Here is a 24,832-nt window from a genome sequence, read left to right as displayed (position 1 = left end):
ATTGTTACAGATCTTCAGATTCCACAGTTTTTTTTTCATTCTCAAGCCCAATGTAAACGTCTCGACATGCCAGCAGAATGGTGAGACAGATCTGGAGCAGTTCTGCTCTCCATGTTTAATTCGAAGCAACTTGCAGTACAGTCACCTGCCCCTCTTTTTTCCACACCTACCCGCTATACCCTTCCCACTGACCAATCCCCACCACATCCTACCGACATCCAATCTATCAACACCCCACCTACATTTTCCTAGCCCTACCCATCCTCCCTTCCACCTCCGTGACCTCACATAATCAGTCCATCTTCACTCCCACCTATCCGCCCCACCCATCCCACTGGCCAATCCCCACGATTCTCTACCTGCATTCACCTATCACCATCCTACCTACCTTTCCCCAGCTCCACCTCTCCTCTCTCTATTTATTTCCCAACCTCCCTTCCCTCTCCCCATTTCTGAAGAAGAGTCCCAACACGAAATATCAACTTTCCTGCTTCTCTGGTGCTCCCTGGCCTGCTGTTTTCCTCCAGCTCTAACTGTGTCGCAGTACATCTTTATCTGCAACCCACATGCACAGATTTTCATTCCCTCCACCACCGACGCCAATCAGTAACAACCATGAGTGCCAACAACAATATGCACTGCAGAAATCCACAGAGCTTCTTTAGACAGAAGCTTCCAAAACCACATCCTCGTCACCTGGAATGTCAACGGAAATTGATACCTGCAGGCATCACCACCTGCAAGTTAAAATCAAGCTGCTCAATATCCTGACCTGAAAACGTACCCCTGTACATGACTGTTAGTAGGTGAAAGTCTTGTAGATCATTTGCTAACAGCATTGTGGGAGTATCTACACCAAATGGATTTAGGCAGTTTGAAAAATGTAGCTTACCATTACTTTCTCCAGAACGACTATGTATGGAGACTAAATGAGAGCCCAGAGAGCAGTGTCCCAAAACAGTAGATGAATTATAAAAATAAGTTTCACCATTTGGTGCCAAAATTCTCCTCTGCTGAGTTTCTGAGTAAATTGGGTTTATACTGTCGAGTCTCAGAAATTTGAGAGACCATCTCATTGAAATATATAAGGTATTGAAGGGCAGGGATCTCATAGAGTGCATGCTGGGAAATTATTCATGCAGGTCTGCGAAGATAAAACACAATATCAGGTTAAGTGGCAGATTATTTGGCAATGAGATGAAGTGAAAATGATTTATTCAAAGGCCTCTCTAAATTGAGAGTTTTCCATCACTGAGGTTTATTAATCCTCCGTTATGGAAAACATTTCAGATTGGAATAGATAGATTGCCCCTGTCTAAGGGAATGACGGGATATGGGGAATGGACAGGAAAGGGGATTTGAATTCTAAAATTAGCAAAGAATGCATTGATTGTGAGAATTGCTGGAACAGGCTGTACGGTTTCCGGCTCCAATCTCCCGTATTCTTGTGCTTTTCATTGAACAAATGAACACATCCTATAGAATTGTGTTCTTGAATTTATTTGTCACTAAATCTCTCCAGCCTCTCCTCTACCACAGACCAATCTCATGCTTACTTTTGCACAGCCCTGTTGCAATTACGCAGGCAATACTACATTTGTAACTTCGCTCAGTTCTGCTGAGGCCCCCCAGCGGGTAACCTGTCCGCTGCTGACAAAGCACCATGTCCTTCCCTTCTCTTGATAGACGTTACCTGACAAAGTTCGTTTCCACACAGACGGTCTGCTTTTTTTTTAAAATGTGGCATGAATTCTACCCGACCAGCCTTCTTTGGAAGTTATATTTTCCCACTTGACCCATTGATATTCAATTTCTTCACAGAGAAAAGACGTAGCGCTGTGTTTAAATGCATAACATTATTTCAAGGGCATCGATGTATTGTGATAACATTTGAAAAGAAACTGAAAATTAAGAATGATAATAAGGAAGTACCATGTTTCATGAGACTATGCATGGGCAAGAATTCAATCCGCCTCTCCTCCACCATAGTTGTGAACATAGAACATAGAACAGTGCAGCACTGTACAGACCCTTCGGCCTACGACGTTGTGCCGACCTATTATCCTACTAAGATCAAACTACCCTGCATACCCTACATTATACTATCATCCATGTACCTAATCAAGAGTTGCTTAAATGTCTCAGCTGCTTCAGAAACGAAAATGCACAGATTTGACTAGATATTTATAGTTCCTGCTCACCACACGATTAATTTGGAATAAGATCAATTATATAATTAAAATGTCTGCAGGAACAGACTTGGAATCCGGTAGCAAAAACCTAACCGCCCAACTCGCCAAAGTCAGTCCTCAGTCGACAAGTCACAAGTCAGGAGTATGATGAAACAGTCCTCACTTGCCTTGTTGCGTGCTACTCCAACAAGACTCAAGACTCAAGAATCTTGACAACATTCAGAACAACATGCAGTCCCCTTGATTGAGAATACATGCACAAATATTCCGTCCCTCCACTGATGATGCACACAACGTCTCGTGAGTGCACCTGCACTTTCACACTTAAGTTTGGAGCTATATTCTGCACATAACAGTTGTGATGGACAATCATCACGAAAAATGTCAACAACAATTTAATTGCACGCAATATATTGCATATATTTTTAACGAAAGCAATCAAGGTGAATACCCAAGGCAGGCAGATGGAGTTAGGCCGCAATCATCCGTGAACTTAATGAATAGTACAGCAGGCTCGAACGGTCTGCTCTTGTTCTTATGTTTTTGTGTTCCTATAAACTGCATTTTTGGTGATCACTTGATGCTTGAAGAGAAGAAAGAAACAAAGGTTTGCTAGAAGGAGGGAAAGCACATTGCAAATACAAAGAAGAAACGTAGCGTTATTATACAATGAATACTAAGGGTACACTGCTCAGCTCAGAAATAAATTGAGCATCAGTGAAACTCAAACGTTCAGAGGCAATGATACATTGTTGCAACAACAGACATCGGTAATGTACAAAAGACCTAAATTGGAGAAGTACAGAGAACTTCAGAGGTTGTAGAGTTGCAGGAAGTCACAGAGATCGCGACAGTTGTATAGTCTGGGGGAATATAGAGATGGAGCAAGCATTCTTTCGGCTGGAGGATGTTATTAAAATTGCAAGAGCTACAGAGTTTAGGCAGGGGCGCAGAGGTAGAAAGGATTGAGTCCAGCGATCATAACAATAGGCAGGCAGTAATGCTGGTACACAGCACCGAGACAGTGACAGTTTGAGTAAACTGAAATGGTTACAGTAACGGGGTGGGGGTGTGTGTGGAACAGATTGGGCTGGGTAAGGCCAAACAGAATCCTTGAGGTTTTCTGCAATGTTGAGCTTTCGGTATATATTGAATATGATCCCGTGCCTAGCTGATATTCAGATTTTCCAGCAGAGGGAGACGAAGATGAGAATTCGTGCGTCTGTGTTATTGCGTATGCACGAATGTGCTTCTGTTTGTTTGTCTATGCATGTTTATAACGATGTCCAGCACAGTTTGATGAAGAAGATGCTGCGTTAATGTAACATATAGAGAAACCATCGGAGCAAGATTTACTAAAGGTAACAATGTCATTACGTTTGCAGTGGGCGACACTGCGTTGAGTTTGACCATTTGTCAGAAAATCTCTTTCAATCAAAGATTAACAGAGGGAGTTGTCGATAATAAAGCGGAACGACCAACACCTGATACACCTCGACATATATTGACGCGAATGTATATTTTTGGACAATTACAGTCACTGCTCTAACAGTCTACATGCATTTCTAGCCTGATTTCGTGCAGAGGACGGACTAATGGCGGTATTCCCTCTCACAATCCCCGCAAGCTTTGTAAATCCATTATCACTGACAGCCTCCATGCTGTCCTCTGGGAAAAAGGCCCCGCGCAAGCGCATTTCAAATCGTCCAGCAGCTTCTCTTATTTTAAATGTCGGCAAGCGGTTTGCTCAGACTCCGTCCTCTTCTCGATTTGGAAGTTACAAGTCTTCCTTTCAGTGATTCGGTGTTTTAATAAAAATAGAAAATTACGATGACGTCACTATCGTGGCTGCTACCGGGAGTGAGAGCGCCACGTCGTTTGACAAAGAGGGAAATGAAGAGTGAAGACGTGACATTGGGAAGGCCACTATCCTGATCAAAGTCAGAGAATCATCCTGCAGTCAGGAATGTACTCAGCAGTCACAGTCTCTCACTGAACAATGCGCAGCTCTTAGTTCCTAAATTAGATCTCTCCAAATCTGCAACGGAGAGAATCAATCTCACATCATTGTTTCAATTCTCACCTTTACTTACGCTTTGATTACCTGGTTAATCGATTCTTCAGAAACGTTCAGATCTTCTTTATCACTCAGACGGCTGTTCTCTATGAACTATCCAAACACCAGTCAGCAGTACACTGCACAGACATAACTTCAGAGCTTACGACCACAAGATGTTGGAGTAGGAGAAGGGCATTCAGTTCAACAAGTATGCCGATTCAATAAGTGAGATTGTGACTCATCTAATAATCCTCATTTCCCGTTTCCTCCTTGTTCCCCATGACACTTGAATCCCTGACTGATTGAAACAATAATACATTTCGCCCTTGAATATATCAATGAGCATACTTTGATTGCACTTTGCGCTAAAGATATCTACAGATTCACAAGCTACTAAGTGAAGAAAAAGCTCTAAGTCTCTCTTAACTGTACAACCGTAAATTCTGAGGTTATGCCTTCTGATCCTAAACTCTCTCATGAGGGGAAGCAACTTTTCACAACTATTCAAGATGAATCTTATTTGTTTTAACAAGTTCAACTTTCACTTTTTAAATATTCCAATAAGCACAAATCCAAGCTTTCCAACTTCTCCTCATAACACATTTCCTCCCTACACATTGCTAGTCTAGTCAAGCTTCAACAATGACTGAATGTCTTTTCTTAGACTAGGGACACAAAACTGTTTACAATATTCAACTTGTAGTTTGGATATAAACACTAGAAGGCAGTGGGCTCATTTTGTGGATTATACAGCAAGGTTAAAATGTGCATAGGGAGTGGCAAATAGACTTATTCCCGAAAGTTGGCTGTTGTGACAATTTGAAAACAAAAAAAAAACACTTAAAGAGGAGCCGGACGTTTGAAAAGAGCATGGAGAGAAGACAGCGACTTCATTCTGAACACAGGGGCAAGAGACGAGACAGCAGTTTGAAAAGGAAAAAAAAAAAAAAAATCAGTGAAGGTCCGGCCACGGTTGCTGACAAAGTGTGTTCTACATGAAATAAGATATTAAGAAAAGATGTGCTTTCCGCTCAACTGGTCTAAAATCTTTTAGTCCGTCCCTTAATATCTATACTTCCACAGCACCTTTTAAGATGGTTCTTTAAGATGGGTCTCCGCAGCATACTATCTGTCCATGGGAGTTTGACAAAAATAATACTAAGAAAATCTGAACTATCAGGAAAATCACTGTAAATTTAGATCAGGTTTGTTCTTGTTGCTAAAATCGTGGTAGCCCGTGAATATCTGTGTGGACTGAAGGTCACTCCAGGTCACGTAAATTGCGAACCTTGGTCTTGAAAAATTCTCCTGACAAGTCCATTTTGTGCTAACTTCTATCTCAAAAGTGTTCTCCTCTTCCCAAAAACTGCTCTGGCAATTAGTCAATGAATTGACAAATCCCGATTATATTTTTCACTGCCGGCCAGTGGGTTTACTGTTAAATAACTCTCAAATATTAAACATCCGTATTCCATCCTCAGTAAAAGGTAATATGTGGCAGTCTGTCTAGCTGACCGTCATGGCACTCGCAAAATTGCAAGTTGAATCAAAGATGAGAGGGGATACAACGGTGATGTTTGAAGTATGTTGCTTCTTCAGAGTTCAATATTTAATCCAATTGCATCATTGATTTGGTCACAGATATGCTTTCGAACTTAAGTAGTTGCACAACACATTTATGTAAGTAATTATCAGTACAATTTTGTAAAGCAGTTGAAAAGTACGAGGAAGTATTAAAACAGCAGGCTAAAACATGGAGAACAATTGGAAAATATTGATCAATAGAGTATCCACAAGAAATGTGATCGAGGAGAGGCATGTTAGAATAACATTAACTGAATTAGGGAACAGATGAATTACAAATGCGTCTGGTGAATGAAATAAGAAAGACCATCAAGACCAGTTCGAACAGACGTTTTACAATACCAGGACGAAATAAACAGGAATAACAGAACCGTTCAAAGAGCAATTCGAACATGAATTTTCGGGTGTCTAGTAGTAAATAGATAGCAGGATTATCATATGTCAGAGGCAGTCAGACAACGACAAGATACAAAACCTGGCTTTCTCGGAAATGATTTTACAAGTTCTCTTTGCTAGTAATGTACAGCAGGGTTTGGAAGAGTTAGAGCCAGCTGCAGTATCTCAATGACTTAAGAAAAAGGATAGCGAGTGAATTTCGACGGAGATGCAAGGCGTCTTTATGGCGATGTAGACAAGTTGAATATTCACCAAACAGATGGCAGATGCAGGTAAACGTGGGTAAATGTTAGTTTATAAATTTCAGCCCGAGAAACTGAAAGGCAGATTATGAATTATATGCTGACAGTACAGTGTATATGGAAGAGCAGATGTCCTTATAAACAGGCAGGTGCAGCAAGTAATTAGGACGTTAAAAGAATATGCTTTAATCAAAGAGAATTCGTGCTTATTTAAATTATTAAGTAGTGTGCGCCGTATTGCATTTAGATTTGTAAAAAAAAAAAATCGATAAGGTGCCATATCAAAGTATAATGTAGAAAACAAAAGCTCAAGGCCCAAGCAGCATTTTTCTCATCTATTCTTGGGTCAAGGAAGTTGCTGGCTGACCAGTATTTTATTTCCATCACTTGTTGCTCTTGAGACGGCAAAGATAAGATGCCTTTTAAGCTGCTGCAGTCTAAGGCTGTTGGGCTACTTGCAATGCCAGATGGGAAGGAATTCCAGGATTTTGACTTAGCAACACTGAAGAAATGATGTAATATTGCCAAGACAGGGTATTGATTTTTCAAGATGCTGCCTGGGCTGGAGGGCAGGCCTTAGGAGGAAAGGTTGAGGCAGCTGGGATTTTTCTCATTGGAGCGAAGAAGGGTGAGAGGTGATTCGGTAGACGTGTACAAGATGATGAGAGGCATAGATAGTGTGGATAGCCAGGGCGGAAACGACAATCACGAGGGGGAATAAGTTTAAGGTGATTGGAAGAAGGTATGGAGGGAGATGACAGAGGCAGGTTCTTTACACAGAGAGTGGTGGGTGAGTGGAATGCACCAGCGGTGATAGTAGAATTAGGTGCATTAGGAACATTTAAGTGACTCTTGGATAGGCACATGGATGATAATAAAATGAAGGGTATGCAGGTTAGTTTGATCTTAGAGTAGGACAATCGGTCGGCACAAAATCGTGGGCCGAAGGGCCTGTACTGTGCTATACTGTTCAATGTTCTATGTACTTGCTTTGAGTGTCTTGAAGGAGAAATTGCAGGTGATAGTGCTACCATGTATGTGCCGCCCTTCTCTTTCTAGTTGCAAGTGGTAGTGTGTTTGTAAGATGTTGTCTATGGATTTTGATGAATTTCTACAGTATATCTTGTAGATAGTACACATTGCTGCTACTGACCATCAGGGATCGAGGGAAAGAATGCTAATGGATGTGGTGCCAATCAAATATTCTGTTTTGTCCTGCTTGTTGTCAAGCTTCTTGAGTGTTATTAGAGCTCAATCCGTTCAGGCAAATGGGGAGTACACCATCACACTCCTGATTTGTGCCTTGTAGATGGTGGACAGGCTTTGGGGCATGAGGAGGTGAGGTACCGTCGCAATATTCCTAGCTCTTGTAGCCACTCTATTTATGGGGCAAGTCCAGTTGTGTTTCTGGTTAAATATAACGCCAAGGATGTTGATCGTGGGGGATACAGTGGTAGTAACACATTTGAAAGTCAAGGGGCGGTGATTAGATTGTCACTTATTGGAGATGGTCATTTCCTGGTATTTGTGGGGTGCACATTTTACGTGCCACTTTTCAACCCAAATCTGAATATTGTTTAGATCTTGTTACGTTTGATTATTGACTGCTTCAGTATCTGGGGAGCAGTAGGTAATAGTGAACATTGCACAATCATCGGTGAACATTCACATCTGACCAATTGATGAAGAGAAGATCATTGATGGAACAGCTGAAGGTGGCTGTTCCTAGGATACTATACTGGTGAACCTTTGCAGAGATGTCGTGGAGCTGAAATGACTGACATCCAAGAACCACGACCATCTTCTTATATGCCTTGTATGAGTCGAGCCAGTGAAGAGTTTGGTCCCAATACCCATTTATTCCAGTTTTAAATTATGTGGTCTTGATGTCAAGGACTGTTACACACACCACACCTCTGGAATTCAGTTCTTCTTCAGAAGCTGGAATGAAGTCAGGAGCTGAGACGCCCTGGTGGAACCCAAACTGGGCATCACTGAGCAGGGTATTGTTGAGTAGATGCGTCTTTATAGCACAGTTGATGACACATTCCATCACTTTACTAATGATCGAAAGTATAGCAATGAGGCAGTAAATCGTTCGGTTGGATTTGTACTTTTTTTTTGTGTGTGTACACAGTTTACCTGTGCAATTTTCCACTTTTTCGACAGATGCCAGTGTTGCACAATGTTGTCAGCTTGGATAGGGAACGGCAAGTTCTGGAACAAAAATTTTCAGTATTATTGTTGGTACGTTGTCAGGACACAAAACATTTACAATATCCAGGGCTATGACCATTTCTGAATATCATGTGAAGTGAAACGAATTGAAGACTGGTATCTGTAATGCTGGCGACCACTGGAGGAGTCCGAAATGTTAATGTAGTGGCAGGGATAAAAAAAAACCACCTAAGCAACAGAGAGTATGAATAAATGAAACTTTGTCATGATGTCACGAGTGGTGTGCCAAGGGACATAGGCTTCAGGTATTTTCAACATAAATAAATGACATAAACCCCTAGGAATTAAAGCAATGTTTATTGAATGTGCTAACGATGCAATGATACTAAGAGAAAACGATTGGAAACCTAAACAGCACATAAGGACCCTATAAACGTGTAATAGAACAGTTAAATACTGGACAACGATGTGGTAAAGAGGGGGATTGTCCATTTTGACGGGAAACCGGAAAAATATAAATGATGAGAAGTTGCAAAATTCTGAGATGCAGAAAGACTAGGATGTCCCAGTTCATGAACTGCAGAAGATTTGTATGCAGATGCAGCGAATAATCAGGAGGGCTAATGATTTGTCGTGCTTCGTTGGTGGGGGATTTGAATGCAAAAGGGAGAATATATTCCAGTTTTTCAGAGCATTGGTCAGTCTGCATAGAGTCATAGAATAATGCAGCATGGAACCAGGCCCTTTGGTCCAAGCTGGTCCATGCTGACCATGGTGCCCACTCAGCTTTTTCAAAATGTCCACATTTGGTCCAAATCCCTCTAAACCCTTCCCTCTATGTACCTATTCATTTTTTTTTTAATATGTCGCTATTGTACCTACCTCAACCACTTTCTCTGGCAGCCCATTCCATATACGCAACACTTTCTGCATGAAGAAATTGGCCTTCAGGTCCTTCTTAAATCATGCCCATCTTACCTTAAACCTATGTCCTCTAGTTTTAAATTCTCCACTCCCGGTAAGATGACTATATGCATTCATCCTATCTATGCCCCTCATGATTTTATACAGGTCAATAAGGTCACCCCTCATTTTCATACGTTCTGAGGAATAAAGTCCTGCCCTGGCCAACCTCGCCCTATAACTCAGCCTACCAGTCTCGTAAATCTTCTTTGCACACTTTCCAGTTGAACTTTTTTTTTTCTATATCAGGGTGACCAAAACTGTAAACAAAACTCCAAGTGCGGCATCACCAATGACTTATAGAAATGTAACATAATGTCACAACTCCTATATTCAATGACAAGAATGATGAAATCCAGCATGCTCAATGCCTTCTTCACAACACTGTCCACCTGTGACGCCACTTTCAATGAACTATACACTTGTACTCATAGGTCCCTCTGTTCCACAACACTCCCCAGGAGCATACCGTTTACTATATAGATAACGCCTTGGTTTGACTTTCCATTGTGCAAAACCTCCAACTTATCTGTTTTGACTTGCATTTGCCAATCCTCAGCCTTTTTCCCCATATGAACAAGATCTCTCAGCAACTGGAGTACTGTGTATAGTTTTGATCAATGCACTTACGGTAGGATGTTAATGCATTGGAAGTAGGTTAAAATAAAACAAAAACTGGACTAATATCTGGAATGAGCTGAAAACCTCATGTGGAAAGGCTAGACAGGTGATTCTTTGAAAGTCCCTTCCTCAAAGGACAGAATTTATAATCGTAAAATACTTGGAAGAGTTGGCGCCTTCATAGAGAAAGATAAATGCGAGGAGAAGAATTTTACTGCTATATGAACAGATCTCTGCGAAACAAGGGAGTGGAATATCATATACAGTTTAAATGGGTGGACTTAAGTCAAAGTTTGGAATTCATGAAAAAGATTTAAAGGCAAGGGTTGGATATTTAGCAATGGAATCATGGCGATATGAGGGGAAAATCCTCTACATGTGACACATGTTCAACATCTGAAATAAACAACCAGAGACTCTGGTGAAAGGGAGCTCAGTTAGAAGCAGCATGAAACGAAAAGTTAAGTAAACGCACACAAGACAATAATCATGGGTAAGGAGTACGGTTAGAAGAGCTTATCCCACAAAGGAAGAAGATGCACAGCAATAATACAATGATGAAAATTCTGTGCTACTTTCAACATTTTTGTGTGTGTTATTTTCTCAACGTTTGAGCTGAACTGTTGTACATTTAGAGTTCTGGAAAATATGGAATATGTATCCCAAGGTATTAAAATATTCTGTTCCATTCAGAATTTAATAAATTAATGGCTACGTTGATGGTAACTTAGGACTGAAACTAAATGTGATATCGAAAAGAGAGTGATGATGTTCAAGAAAGATCTGTATTCTTTTTGAACACAGCTTTCCGTTGTGATTAATCACTTTGATTGAACCCTCGCTGATAGTTTTTTCATTAATGTTATTGTTATTCTTTTACCCATTTTGCTCTGGACCTGAAGATAACTCATGGACATTCAGAAGCAGCTTATGTTCTGGGAGGTTAATTGTAGACAGCCTTGTTCAGAAGCATTCTTATAGACACAGCAACCCCAGGAAGTGTGTTGAGTATAAACAGAAAGCAGAAGCTATTAAACAGTTATCATTAAGCTATTAACGAGATCAGTACCTGTTTCGGGACCATCTGGAAGAAACCCTATATTCAAGTAGATGGCGAACGGTCATCGAGGCCTTGGAAAAATGCACTCCATGTCTCGGGACGGAACAAGAGCAGAAGGGTCTGAAAAGGGTTCTGAGGAAGCATCACTCAGATTATGATTTCTGTCCACAGATGCTGCCAGACCTGCTGTGTGCTTTCAGCAATTTCCGTTTTTGTATCGGATTTACAGCATCCACAGTTCTTTTGTTTATTCTTTTAAACTTAGTATTTAACTCAGTACCTCTTCTCTTCCAGGCATGCCCACCTTGAAGAAGTTCTGTTCAGTCTCCGACACAATTTCTGTTCCAATTTTTGTTCTTTGAACCAAGAATTTCTGAGAAATGGTCACTGAGCACGAACTGTTAACTCTGATTTCTATCCACAGATGCTACCAGACCTGCAAAACTTCTTCCAGCAATATCTGCCATGATGTGGAAATACCGGTGTTGGATTGAGGTAAAAATAAGTCAGAAGTCTCATGACACCAGTTTATAGTCTAACAGATTTATTTAACATCACAAGATTTCGAAACACTGTTCCTTCGTCTAGTGACACACCAGGATTTGAGTGTCAAAGAACAGAGCAGTCAGTTCGAAGTGTTGTCATCTTTCCTTGAATAAACTGAAGATCATTGTTTCCATAAAAAAGAACTGACCAATATGTCCACATTTGTGTCTGTGAAGTAACACATTATGAAAACCATTTAAGTTATTGAGATAGCAAGAACGGCAGATGCTGGAGTCAGAGATAATGAAGTGTGGGGCTGGGAGATCACAGCAGGCCAGGCAGCATCAGAGTTACAGGAAAGTTGACATGAAGCATTTTTGAAGAAGAGTCCAGAACAGAAACGTCAACTTTCCTGCTCCTCTGATGCTGCCTGGCCTACTGTATTCCTCCAGCTCCACACTTTGTTATCTCATTTAAGTTATTGGGCCAATTTTGATATTTTCTTTTTTCTCTCTCTTAAAGGTGTAAGTCTGTCTTTTGTGTCATGGTTGGGGGAGGTGTCGGTGGTGCGGGGCGGGGTGAATGTTTTGGGCTTAAAGCTTCAGCATTAATTGGATTACATGGCGCCCGATTTTCTGCTGCTAAATTTGGTTTGTTTTTTTTCGTTTAAGATACAAAACTGGTATCTATGTTTAATTAATCACAAAGGCTAGGACGGATAATTAACAGCAATCATTGGAATAACTATAGAGAGTCTTCTAAAGGTTTGACTTTCCTGTTCTGTGAATGCAGCGATAGAAAGGCTTATTTACTTTTGTCTCTGTTACATGGTAACATCATGTGACCTGATAGGCCCACCCTTGGGATTTCTGGTCTCCAATTCCATCTGATGATTAATTGAATTTCATCAACAGACAATTAAAACAGCTTAATAACCTATTTTTCAAAACTTAGGAAAATATTTTGTAAAAAAGAAACGCAACATAACTAACCCCCTGGAGCTCCACTATGGTATAAAAGATAATGAGTTGGGGGTACTAACTCAATTTTTTTGGTTCAGTGGTATTGCATGCATTACAAACAGACAAATTCGTTTCACACATAAAATGCATCGTTCACTTCTTTTTGCCAGGAAAATTTATTATACCATCCTCGCTATCGTCGGTGTTTCAGGTAAGTATCTATCAGGATAAAAATTGTGTCATTCTCTGTACAAGTTGTGCTGTCATTTTACCATTATATGAGATTTTGTGTACACAATTATACAGAAATACAGTTAACAATATTGAGCTCATTAATTTAAAACTCAGTGTCTAAGACTAAATTCCTTTTCTTTCCGTTTTATCAGTTGTTGATAGCTTACAGACTTTGTATATTCAATAGTTATTACATTCATTGTAATGATGCGTTCTGTTCAAATGCACCTCAAAGCAGGAAACTGGGCGAAGGAGTGCATGACTTGGATCATTTCTCAGTGTAGTATTATCCTGGATGTGCTCGCTGACTGGATTCGAAAACATGACGCAAATTGTCATGTGTGACTTGGATAACCTGTCATTCTACAATGGTACTGAGTGTAGTAGACTATTTAGAGTATTCCACGGATCACAATTACATGTTTCTCCCGCAGTATCCATTGTTTGCATTTGGTGCGTGGGCATTCTTTTCCTCTTATTCTTGTTGTATTAATAACAGCAATTATTGTCCTGATTAATTTACTTACCAAGCTCACTCCGAAAAACTGCTGGATCATGACTTAATTGCTAGAATGAGCAATTCTTTTCCATATGATCAAAAAGGTTGAAGACTGGAACTCCTCCAAACGCGTGTTAGAGATATAGTGTGACACAAATAGGGATGTCTACGCGTCTGAGGTAAGTTGCTTGCCCACACCTGCTTCTATTTGCAAACGAGTCGATTATTGACTTCCTCCTGGGCAGTGTTTTTAATTATTATTTAGTTCTGGGGCATTCTAGTCGCTGGGTGGTTCTGCATTTGCTGCCTGTTCCTAGTTATCATTGAAAAAAATAGCGGTAAGCTGCTTTCTTAGACCACTGTCATCCATACGTTGTAGGTAGACATGCAACGCTATAGGAGAATACAATTCTGACGGTATGAAAGCATGCCAGTAGGCTGATCGAGTCCACACCAAAATCTAAAGATCATCTCTTCCCCTTACCCAACCCGGCCCTGTAAAACTGCATTTCCAGTGGTTAGTCTACCTAAACTGCAGGTCCCTAGACACAATAGGCAATTTAGCATGGCCAATCCACATAAAATGCACTTCTGCATAGTCATCGTCTGAAATATGTCAAGTGCTATAAATGCCACATTTTAATGAATATTGAAGATAGATTTTAAAAAGGAGTCTTGAGTCCTGTGTTCAGCAGCACAAATTTAACAGGTAGGTGATGGCCTAGTGGCATTGTCGCTAGACTATTAATCCAGAGACCCAGCTAACGGTTTGCGAACCTGGGTTCGAATCACACCTGGCAAATGGTGGAATTTAATAATAACCTGAAATTAAGAGTGTAATGGTGACCATGAAACCATTGCCTAATGTCAGGAAATTCTCATCTGCTTGATTAATGTCCTTGGGGGAAGGATATCTACCACCCTTACCTGCTCTGGCCTATCTGTGACTCCAGAACCACACCAATGTGGTTGACTCTTAACTGCCCTCTAGCCAAATAGGGATGGGCAATTAATGGTGGTTTAACTAGCGCTACCCACATCCCATTAACGATTAAAAAAAAAAAAAGTCGATCTCTATTTGGGCCTCCTTACCAATGCAGTGTGGGAGACGTCTCTCAGACACAGTCTCTTTCTCAATAAAGGGCAGGATATTTATACTTAGCATGTTACAATGGTTGCATTCAACATTGATATCTGTGTTTGCCGCTGCCCCTCGGACCAACACATCCAATCCTTTGAATACACGATCAATGATGCACACATCCATGGTCAACTGTAGGTCCTGCCATCGTCTCGTGATATTTGTCAGAACTTTATCACCCATCCGTGGGCTCTTACAATACCTTTTATTGATCATATTCCAATAATGTCTGTTTTGTCCCTTTCTGGATGTGTGTTGCACATATTTACTTTACTAATGACTTCTTAAAATTATTTTATACAATGGTATATTCCTTGCAGAAAGTAATACAGAAGCTCAGTAAGGATATTAATTTCGACCAAATGTCATACAGTTTGCAATATCAGCTCTAGTATAAAGTCACTTCTGAAGTTATACATTGTTTCACGTAATACTACAATTCTGTGACAAAGCCGACAATTTTGAGGGCAGCTTCATTCTTACTCGATTTTGAAAAGTCAAACAAACTCAGTCTCTCTGTCTAGCAACTGCCATTTACAAATTATTCTATTTTCATGCTGACAGGTGGATTCAAACGGAAGTTTGATTCTTGGTGGACCTTACCATGATTACTTTGAATACTTTTCAAACCAGTACTCTGTACTGAATAAGATAGCACTTATTCAAATCCCATTATTGGAATTGAAATACAATCACTTTTCCAGCCTTAGAAAGTTATTAAAATAAGTTTATTTGGATTCTGTAAGGTTCTACGGGATATGACCTATTAATTTTGATCTATAATCCTTCTCGGCCATTCTGCCCTTGTTCTTTAGTCTGTTCATTAGGTTAGGAATCGGGAATTGTTTATTTTCTTGAAGTCGTATGACCCTGTTTAATTTTTGTTCAGCCCCCTTCCTTGTTATTTTATTTGTCTTTTTGTACTCTTTTATGACTTTTAAAAAAAAAAGTACTATTTTGTTGTTCTAATCTCCCAGTTGATGGAATGAAAGCTTCTCTCTACTGCCTGAAGCTATTTATTTAAAGGAAATTCAGTTGAAAACCTTAATGCTAGTGCATCAGCTACATTTATAATTTTAACATACCCAAATAGGTGTACGTCATAAATAATTACAATTAGCTAAAATGTCTCAATTATGTCGGATCAGATGTTCTTATGATCTGTACTAAATACCACGCTGCAAACCAACCGGTACCAAAGCCTATTAGCAAGGTTTTCCAACGGTATTTATCAAAACCGTCTCTGCATCCAAGGCTAACTGCCTATAGAAATCTAATTAAATTTCCCAATGCCTAATACGTTAAAACTGTTATTATTGTACGAATATATCTATCGACTCTAACATATAATTATTTAAAATCCTCCTGTAAAGTGGTTCAAGTTCTCCCTTTCTTTTTAATATTAAAATCAGAAATTTCAAATCACACAGTTTCCACTTGAGCTACAGTTTGCCATCAGGAAGGAGGAGGTTTATTGTCTGCATTCTAGCTTCATCTTATTAAGACTGTATTACAATTCTCATAGGCTTTTAATTATCTGTCTGTGACAGTCATGATTTGAGCTATATGAAATGCTGCATAAGCTCCAAAATTAACCCGTATCGATTTGTGTCAGCTGAAAAAAAACGTAGCCATTTGCAACATTCAGCCAGGGGCAGCTACACCAATGACTGAGGGAGTAATTGTCTCTCTTTGAATATCTCCATAAATCTCTACGTTTCTGTCCTCTATTAACATAGAACTTGAAGGTTTTATTTTAGTACTCCTTTTGAGGGAATTGTCCCAATTGACTTGAAAACATTTACATCATCATATGAAACATTTTCTAAACTTAATTTAAAACCCTCATGTAGCTCAGACTACATGAAATATTCTGTCTTAAGCAAGAGATTAAGATTTCAAAACAATTCATTTCTATGCGGGCTGATGCTATCCTGTCCCAAACGTGTTTGCATTCCAACGTAGGTTCTTTCACCAACAGTGTTCGTGGTGTGCTAAAACGTTTCAAACTCACCATGTAATTTTATTTTGGAAACATATTAATTCTTATAATCTGATTGTCGTGAGTAGTATACTGGGCATTCTATTCTGGTACATTAATCACATTAACTGCATGCTCAGTTATTCGTTGAGAATTTTTTTTTCTAATCTCTGATCAGATTCATCCCTAAATGTCTGACTTCGGAAAGAGAGAATTGTTGACATTAATTTTTTAGTTTTCTTTCCATCTTTCCCCAATACAGTCAATTCAGTGGCAATAGCGATCCTGTCCCGTGGAAAGTGTGGACTCTCTCCGTGCACCACAAGGTACCTTGTGGCCATGGCAATGGCGGATCTCCTGACAATTGTCACTGAGGTCATACTACATCGAATCATGTATTTTTATTTTCCATTGTACTTCCTGAAAATCACCCATGTGTGCAGTGCTGGTTATGTTCTGATACGTGTAGCCATAGACTGTTCTGTTTGGTTCACGGTCACCTTCACTTTTGATCGATTTGTTGCCATTTGTTGCCAGAAACTGAAATTAAAATATTGCACAAAGAAAACTGCAACCATAGTCCTAGCAACCACCGGGACTGTGTTCTGTTTAAAAAACATTCCCATCTACTTTAAATTTAAACCAATATATATAGTTGACAATGTTCCAATGGAGTGTTCAAATAAGCCAAGCTATTTTACTGACCCTAGATGGATTGGATTTAGAATGTTTGAAAAGGCTTTATCGCCATTGATACCATTCGCATTAATTCTTTTGCTCAATGGTCTTACAGTGAAACACATTTTAATGGCCAGTCAGATCCGCCAGGCACTGAAGGGTCAAAACAAGGGAGAGAATCAGAGTGACCCAGAGATGGAGAGTAGAAGGAAGTCTATGATTTTACTCTTCTCCATTTCAGGCAGCTTTATCCTTTTGTGGTTTGTGTACATGTTATTTTTTTTCGAAGTTGAAGAGTACTTGGATGAAGATTCTGCTCACCTTTTTGAAAAAGTCGCCTATATGTTGCGGAATTTAAGCTACTGTACAAATACGTTTATTTATTTGGCCACGCAGTCCAAGTTCCGACAGCAGTTGAAGAATGCTATGAAACATCCATTTATATCAACTATTAAACTATGTATTAAATAAAGAAACCACGAATATCCATAATGTCCACAGGTAGGATCGAGTTTGGCTAGAGAAGGACGAAAAGGACAAAGGTACTGGAGTGGGAATGCAGCAATTGCTGTTACCCAGGAGAAAACACGACCAGAGAGCAGGAGTATAGACACAAAACAGCACAAGGTGGCAGATAGATCAAAATGATCATGTCATTGCAAAGAGTATCAGAGGACGCTTAGTACAATAACTGAAATACTCAGATAGAAGAATTCTCAGCAGTACAAAAGCAACAAAAGGCTCTAGACGATGGGTAACGAAAAGATAAGTGGACATATGCAGAAGGGTTACAGACAAATGGTGAGAGATGACAATAGGTATTACGAGTGGGTTAAGGGTAACTTCAGGCAGATAGTGTAGAAAGATCAACGGGGCAAGCGCTGACATTCGAGTAACAGATTGCAAAGAGTTTAGAAATACAGCAGGGGATCAATTGAAGGGCACAAACCAATATAACCATCATAGTGTTCCGACCACAGATTTGATTCAATTCAGATCTCCTCACTTATACTGAGAGATGGAAGAAAAAAGAAAAGTCTTTCAAGTAAAAAAAAAACACACTGGAATAACGGACATTTCTTGGCTTGTTAGAATTATTACTTTCACTTCTCCATAATCACAAACAGTAACATAGATTAATTACATCCCCGTTCCATTTCTCCATCATAACAGCTGTCATCACTCTCTCTTTCTCTCTCCACCTCCCGCCACCCAATGCGAGACTGAGGGGTTACATGGATATTACTAGTATAAATCGGTGCAAGCAGAGTCCCGCTGTGGAAAGATATGATGAAGTAAGATAACGACAAGAATGGCTGGGTCTCAGGATTGCCACAAAACTTGAAAATCCTTGAGGAATCTTTTTTATCCATTAATGACTGACACTGTTCACCTGCTTGGTAACTGCCTTCAAATGACTCTGTCTTTTCAAACTGTTCACTCCACACATCTCCTTCTCCAATCGTTCACCTTATTTCTTTTTCTTTTATATTGGCCTGTTCCTATTTCTCGCTCTCGGGATCTGTTACCTACTCCTAAATAGCCGCACTGTTTCTTGATTTCACTGCTCAGTTACTTACTGTGCTACGGCTCAGTTTTAAAGCTTCTTACACCTGCCTATTATTTTCAGTTTGTTTTTCATCCTCTTGACTTTCTCTGAAACACTCTATCTCTCTTCTTTTACTCTCTGCCCTTCATCTCACTTCTCATATCTCTTGATGTCTCTGATTCCCACTCGCTCCATGTCCACACGACACTTTTTCTGTCCACCTGTCTCTCTCTTCAAACTTGTCTCTCCCATCAAAATTCAAAACTGCAAAGGTAATCTTCACTCTAAACCTAATACATGAGAAAGAACTGAGGCTCTGAAAGCTCGTGTTTTCAAATAAACGTGCTTGAACTATAACCTGGTGTCGTATGATTTCTGAGGATAATGGAAGTCATTGAGTGATAGGATCCTGTTGTTACTTTATCTTTCAAAAATAACTTGACTTTGTTTTCATCAACTTCAGTCTCTCAACTAGGAAGTTGATAAGAGACTGAAGTTTAGGCACAGACTGTGGGAGAAATAGCGTTTCTAGGAGTGAGGAAACGGGTGTGTATTCCTGTCTCTCTAATAACTCTTTCCTCCTCCCAACCCGTCGAATAGAAACACTTGTAATTCTGCCATGAGGAATCGTCGGACACGAGCTGGACCCAGAGAAAGAATAATATTAAGCTGTCTTGTTGTCTTGTCATTTATCTAATTTTTTTTTGGGAAAGATAATTGTGTGATTTAGGCTGTCACTTGGACTTTTAACACAAGGTGCAATGTTCGGAATGGAGGAAAGCAAAAGCAACAGAACTGTCAAGAGCGACTACTGCACAGAGCCCAGAGACTACCTCTACCTCTCACTCCAGCTATAATCTCTGCCTTCATGTTCCCAGCTGTCTCTCCCACCGTTTCTTTAAATCCCCATTTCTCCATATCCTTCACATCTCCACCATGTTCATATTCTTCTTTAGATCACTTATTGCAACTACCTGCCTCCTAGCTCTTTTGTGTTTTTCTCCCTGAATATTCCTTTTTCACTTAACACGTCTCACTCTTTTTTTAATGTTTATCCCTGTGACTGTCTCTTTTTTGTTTCTCTCTCTGCGTTTTCCCCCTCCCTCCCTGCTCGTCAATTTCTCCCGCTATATCTACATTGTTGTTTCTCTCTCGCTGCCTCCCTCCACCCCTCTCTTTCTCTCTCTCTCTATCTATCTGTCTCTCTCCCTCTCCCCCTCATACCCCCTCCCCCATTCCGTATCTCCCTCTCCCCAACTCTCTGTCTCACTCTCTGTCTTTGCATGAAACCGCCATTTACTAAGTTGGAGGCAGGTGATGTATGGTACTAGAATCTAGCTCAGCATTAAGGCTGTCAATCAAAAGGCCAGTTCGTCACTGTGCATTCTCATCGTGTTCTCCTTTCTGTTTGACAGGTTTTCCGTGAGGGAATAAGAGGGACTGAGAAAGAGAGGAAGATATTCACAGTGATGGCAGGCGTGGACTGAGAGAGGGACGAATTAGACCACAAAAAGCAGAGAATGCAGAGCAGAGCAGAACAGGGCAGGGTGTTCTTGAATAGACGTCCCCATAGAAAATGTCACGGATGATGTAGTTTCGGGGGCATCAAACAGATTCAAATACCAAAGAGCTGTTCTTCTGGTAGGTTTTTCCTCTCTTCTGAAATGTCTGGATTTGTCTCTGATTCTCTCTCTCTCTCTCTCTCTTTCTCTCTCTCTCGCTCTCTCTTCCACACCCTCTGCCTGCCATTCTGTTTCTTTCCCTTGGATTTCTCCGTGGATCTCCATTTCATTCTTTCCCAAGTTCGCTCAAGGGGGAGTTTCTTTCACTCCCTGGAGATTGCAATCTTGCTGTGAATGAAGTTGATCAGTTAGTCTCTGCATGTACTCACTGAATCCTGCACTTCAGACCCTGGGACTAGGAGACAGAAGTTATTGTATTGAAGGGAGAAAAAATGTGTTTTTTTTCCGGTGGCTGGAATACACAGGAACTATTCAGGGGAGGAAGTTTGGTAGGATGTGGAGGAGCTGAAGCAGCACAGAGATGTCAATTAAACGAGGACTATGTCCCAACATAACTTCTGAGTAGGGGAGGGGGGGTGTGTTTGACAGAGCGTTAACAGTGAGGGGGTGGGAGAGGCTGAGAGCGATTGACAGGGGGGATTGATAGAAAATTAAATTGACAGGCATGTTATGAGAAAAGCTGAAGGAAGATGTGAAGGGGAAAGAAGAGAAGGAGACAACACGAGGGGCACAGTGTCGGGCAGGATAGGGTATCATGGATTGGATATCCCCCTAGCAAGTGTAATGCATGAGGGTGCTCATGTGGCATCAACAGGTGTAAATAGCAATTGCGTTCCTTCTTTCTATTTCTATTTCCACCTTTCTTGTTTAATGAGTTATAATAAACAATGGGACGTGGAGCTATTTAAGTGGAGCAGATCATCATATATTGAGATGTCCATCACTGGTTCGAATTAATTGATGAACGCTGCCTGTGTAATGGCATTAAGATACCATCAGAGGGTATCATTGCATCATTTTCAACACCACAGAGACTGCTGGATCGAAATGATAAAGTTAAATTAAGCTCATGTTTGGCGATCTCAAGGAAAGATTAGATGAGGGCAATCACTTGATATTTGATTTTTCTTCCCTTTAAGCAGGAATTGGGCTTCATGTTGCAACCCTTCAGCTGCTGTACCAAAAGTTATGACTTATGCGGTGACCCAGATTTAGTTCAGTCGGCAACTCATGAATGTGCTGAAATGTCCCATGAGTCAAATCAATCAATCAATCAATAAAGTTCACTAATTAATGTATCAATCCAAGATTTTCTCAATTCTCAACAGTGGAGTGCAGATTCCTGATGTAGAGTGATTAACATTCATGCTAAAGTAACACCGCATAAATAAGTGAAATTATAAGTGCCGATTTGGAGTATTGTTTGCGGAATTTTACTGTGTTTTAACTGGTATCATAACGTCATAGTTTGGACTTACATAACATGCTTAATGCAAGGAAACGTACAAAGATGATCCAGAGCAGTTTTGTGAAGAAATATTCAACGCCAAGTCAGCGAGGGTGACATTAGAAATGATGCTTAATCAGTGAGTGCATTTTTCAAGGACAGTGAGGTAGAGAGGTTTAGGAAAGGAATTTCAGAGCTTCACAAAGATTCACGAACAGGCCCCTATTGCAGTAGCTAAAATCTGGTAAGCTAAAAAAGGCCAAGATGAAGGGAGTTCAGATCATTTTGAAGGTAATGTGATTGTAAGTAAGATGGAGATGGGGGCGGACAAGACCATCAAGTGAGTTAAGTCAAGGGCGTTAATTTTAAATATGAGGCATAACTTGCCCAGGGGCCAAAGTCTGCCAGTAAACAGTAGGATGGTGGAGGAAGAGGACATAGTGAGAGGCACAGACAGCAGTGTTTTGGATGATCACATGATTCCACGTGTGTGCATAGCCAGAAATACATTGCATTCGGGTCTAAGGCAACATGTACATAGATGAGAGTTTCAGCAACAGATGACCAGGGTGAGGTGGAGACAAACAACGGTTTGGAGATTGAACTTTCTGGTAATAACGATTGCGTGGATGTGTGGTCTAAAGCTCACCTTGGTCAGAAGTGACCGGAAGATTCTGAGAAGTTTAATTCAGCCTCAAACAGTTCTCAGAGAGAGGGATGGTTTCAGTATTCAGGGGACAAAATTTATAATGTTGACTGACGTAAATGTTCTCTGCATGTGATATGCAGTTTGATCATTTCCTAACAGTGGAGCAATGGAGAGGGACAGCGGAGAGGTAGAGCTGGCTGTTATCAGTGAACATGTGAAAACTGGCATTGCATATTTGGATGGTGAAACCGAGTGGCATGTAGAGGAGAAGCAGGAAGGACCAAGGAAAGAACACTGGGGACACCATATGCCAGAATATTAGACAAGAAAAGAAGTGTGGAGATGGGCTGGAACTTTTCAACGATTTTGGGGTCAAGGGTGGCTGATTGCGGATATAAAGAAAAAGAAGAACAACGAGAGACAATTATCACAAACAGTTAATACTGGGGATTTGTGTGCTACATAGTTAGGTGAGAAAAATTCAACAAAATCTCTGATAGCACATGACGAGGCATGGGAGAGATAACTGGAGAAGGATGTGAGTTCAGGTCGAAGATAAAAAGCAACATGTGAGGGGTATGCACCCGAGTGCTAGTGGGAAGTGAAGGATGCAGAAGAGGCTGATAAGCATATTGTCTCAGTCTTGGTGACGAAGAAGCTCTATGAGATCCGCAAATTTGTTGTTGGAGGTCCAGACAAATGAGACTGGAATGGCACGCCTTTTAAAAGAAATCAAGTTATGTTAAAGATATGAAAAATATGAAAAAATAAAAGTTTCCACACATGGTACACAGCACAAAGCTGATTTATATGACTTTTATGTAGCATACTAAAAACTGTTACTGAGGTGAAGTTTATTAACATCAGCAAAAACAGTCTCAGAGTAAACGTTCAGGCCCAAATACAATTAACAGTAAAATCCAGTCATTGTATCTATTTGTGAACTCCCTGCTGTTTTAGTGGGTCGGCATCTGAGTGAATCCTTTCTGACACACGTACCAGTGAATTGTCTCAACCCTGTGTGAAGTCGTTGATTGAGTCTTCGCAGTTAACAACCTGAACAATCTGAACATTTAAAAGATCTCTCATCAGAGTGAATTTTCTGATGTTCCAGCAGCTAGGATAACTGAGTGATTCCCTTCCCACACTCAGATCATTCAAACTGTCTGGCTCCATTGTGAAGGTCGCTGGTGCACGGTGAGTTCAGCTCATTGCCTCAACCCAGTTCCGCAGTAAGAGCACCTGGACAGTTTCTCATAAATGTGAACACGTTGACGGGACATCAGCTCTCTGGAACTTTCACAGTGTTGCCCACAGCCTATGCATTTAAAATGTCAAACTCCAGTGTGAAATTTTTGGTGTGTAGGGATAATATAGTCAACCTCTTCCCACACTCAGCGCAGGTACATGATTTCTCCCCGTGCGACTGCACTAATGACGTTTTAGTTGGGACAGACTTTTGAATATGTCTCTACAGTCCCCACATTTACACGGTTTTTCAGTGTTACTGCTGGCTTGCTTCCATGATCAATAACTATTCAGATGAATCTTGATTAATTAAATATATCCGCCAGAATTTAACCTGTATTTATTTTAGTCTTACAATTACAAATGTTCTAAGTTCCCATAAAAATGGATATAAAATAGAATGAATGAAGTAGTACTATAAAATCAAAGACAAGATGTGATAAATAAGCTGACTAAATCAGATAAATATGGGGCTGCCAAGTGGTTAAAAAAAAGCAATGAAAGCTGCTGGAATGTCGTAAAGCACAACTGGTTCTGCAATGTTCTTCAGGAAAGGGAACACGCTACCCACTCTGGACCTACACTAAACAGTGGTGTCGACAGGAGACTCCAATGAAAAACAATTTGCATTATCCCCCAGACCATAATTCCAGAAGCCCCAAGTGCATATTAATTCACAGAGATATCTTATGTACATTTACTTGTCCCCTTACCACTGTCTTCAATCCGCAAACATGAATCATTTGTCAGTTAATCTATCGTGCCTTCCACAGTACCAGAGAGATTCCCTTTAGTTCATTTTCCCTGTTCACATGCTGACAGACCTGAAACGTTAACTCAGTTTATGTTTTCAAAGGAACTGTCAGACCTGCTGTGTATCCACAACATGGCGGAACTGTGATCCTTTGCCTCTTTTCACTTAACTCCTTGTTGTAATAAAGATTCAGCAATACCAGAACAGTGAGCTCTCACGAACTACCATTTGAGGAAAGGTGCTTCATTCTGATACCAACTTCACCTCAGGATTTGGAGAGATAGTAGGAACTGCAGATGCTGGAGAATCCGAGACAACAAGGTGCAGGGCTGGATGAACACAGCAGGCCAAGCAGCATCATAGGAGCAGAGAGGCTGACGTTTCGG

The 24,832-nt window shown here is 40.4% G+C and overlaps 1 protein-coding gene across 1 annotated transcript; it reads left to right on the top strand.

Annotated features, from left to right (window-relative positions):
* Positions 1-13,299: 13,299 nt before the first annotated feature.
* LOC125487592 (probable G-protein coupled receptor 139) lies at positions 13,300-17,747 on the top strand. Its single transcript, XM_048619408.1, has 2 exons — positions 13,300-13,348; positions 16,861-17,747. The coding sequence occupies exons 1-2, from the start codon at positions 13,300-13,302 to the stop codon at positions 17,745-17,747; spliced, it is 936 nt and encodes a 311-aa protein (XP_048475365.1).
* The last annotated feature ends 7,085 nt before the right edge of the window (positions 17,748-24,832 follow it).

This window comes from Rhincodon typus, chromosome 42, assembly GCF_021869965.1.
Source record: "Rhincodon typus isolate 14 chromosome 42, sRhiTyp1.1, whole genome shotgun sequence".
Classification (NCBI taxonomy): Eukaryota; Metazoa; Chordata; class Chondrichthyes; order Orectolobiformes; family Rhincodontidae; genus Rhincodon; species Rhincodon typus.
The sequence above is the reverse complement of the archived record's forward strand: the minus strand, read 5'-3'. Positions and strand labels throughout refer to the sequence as shown.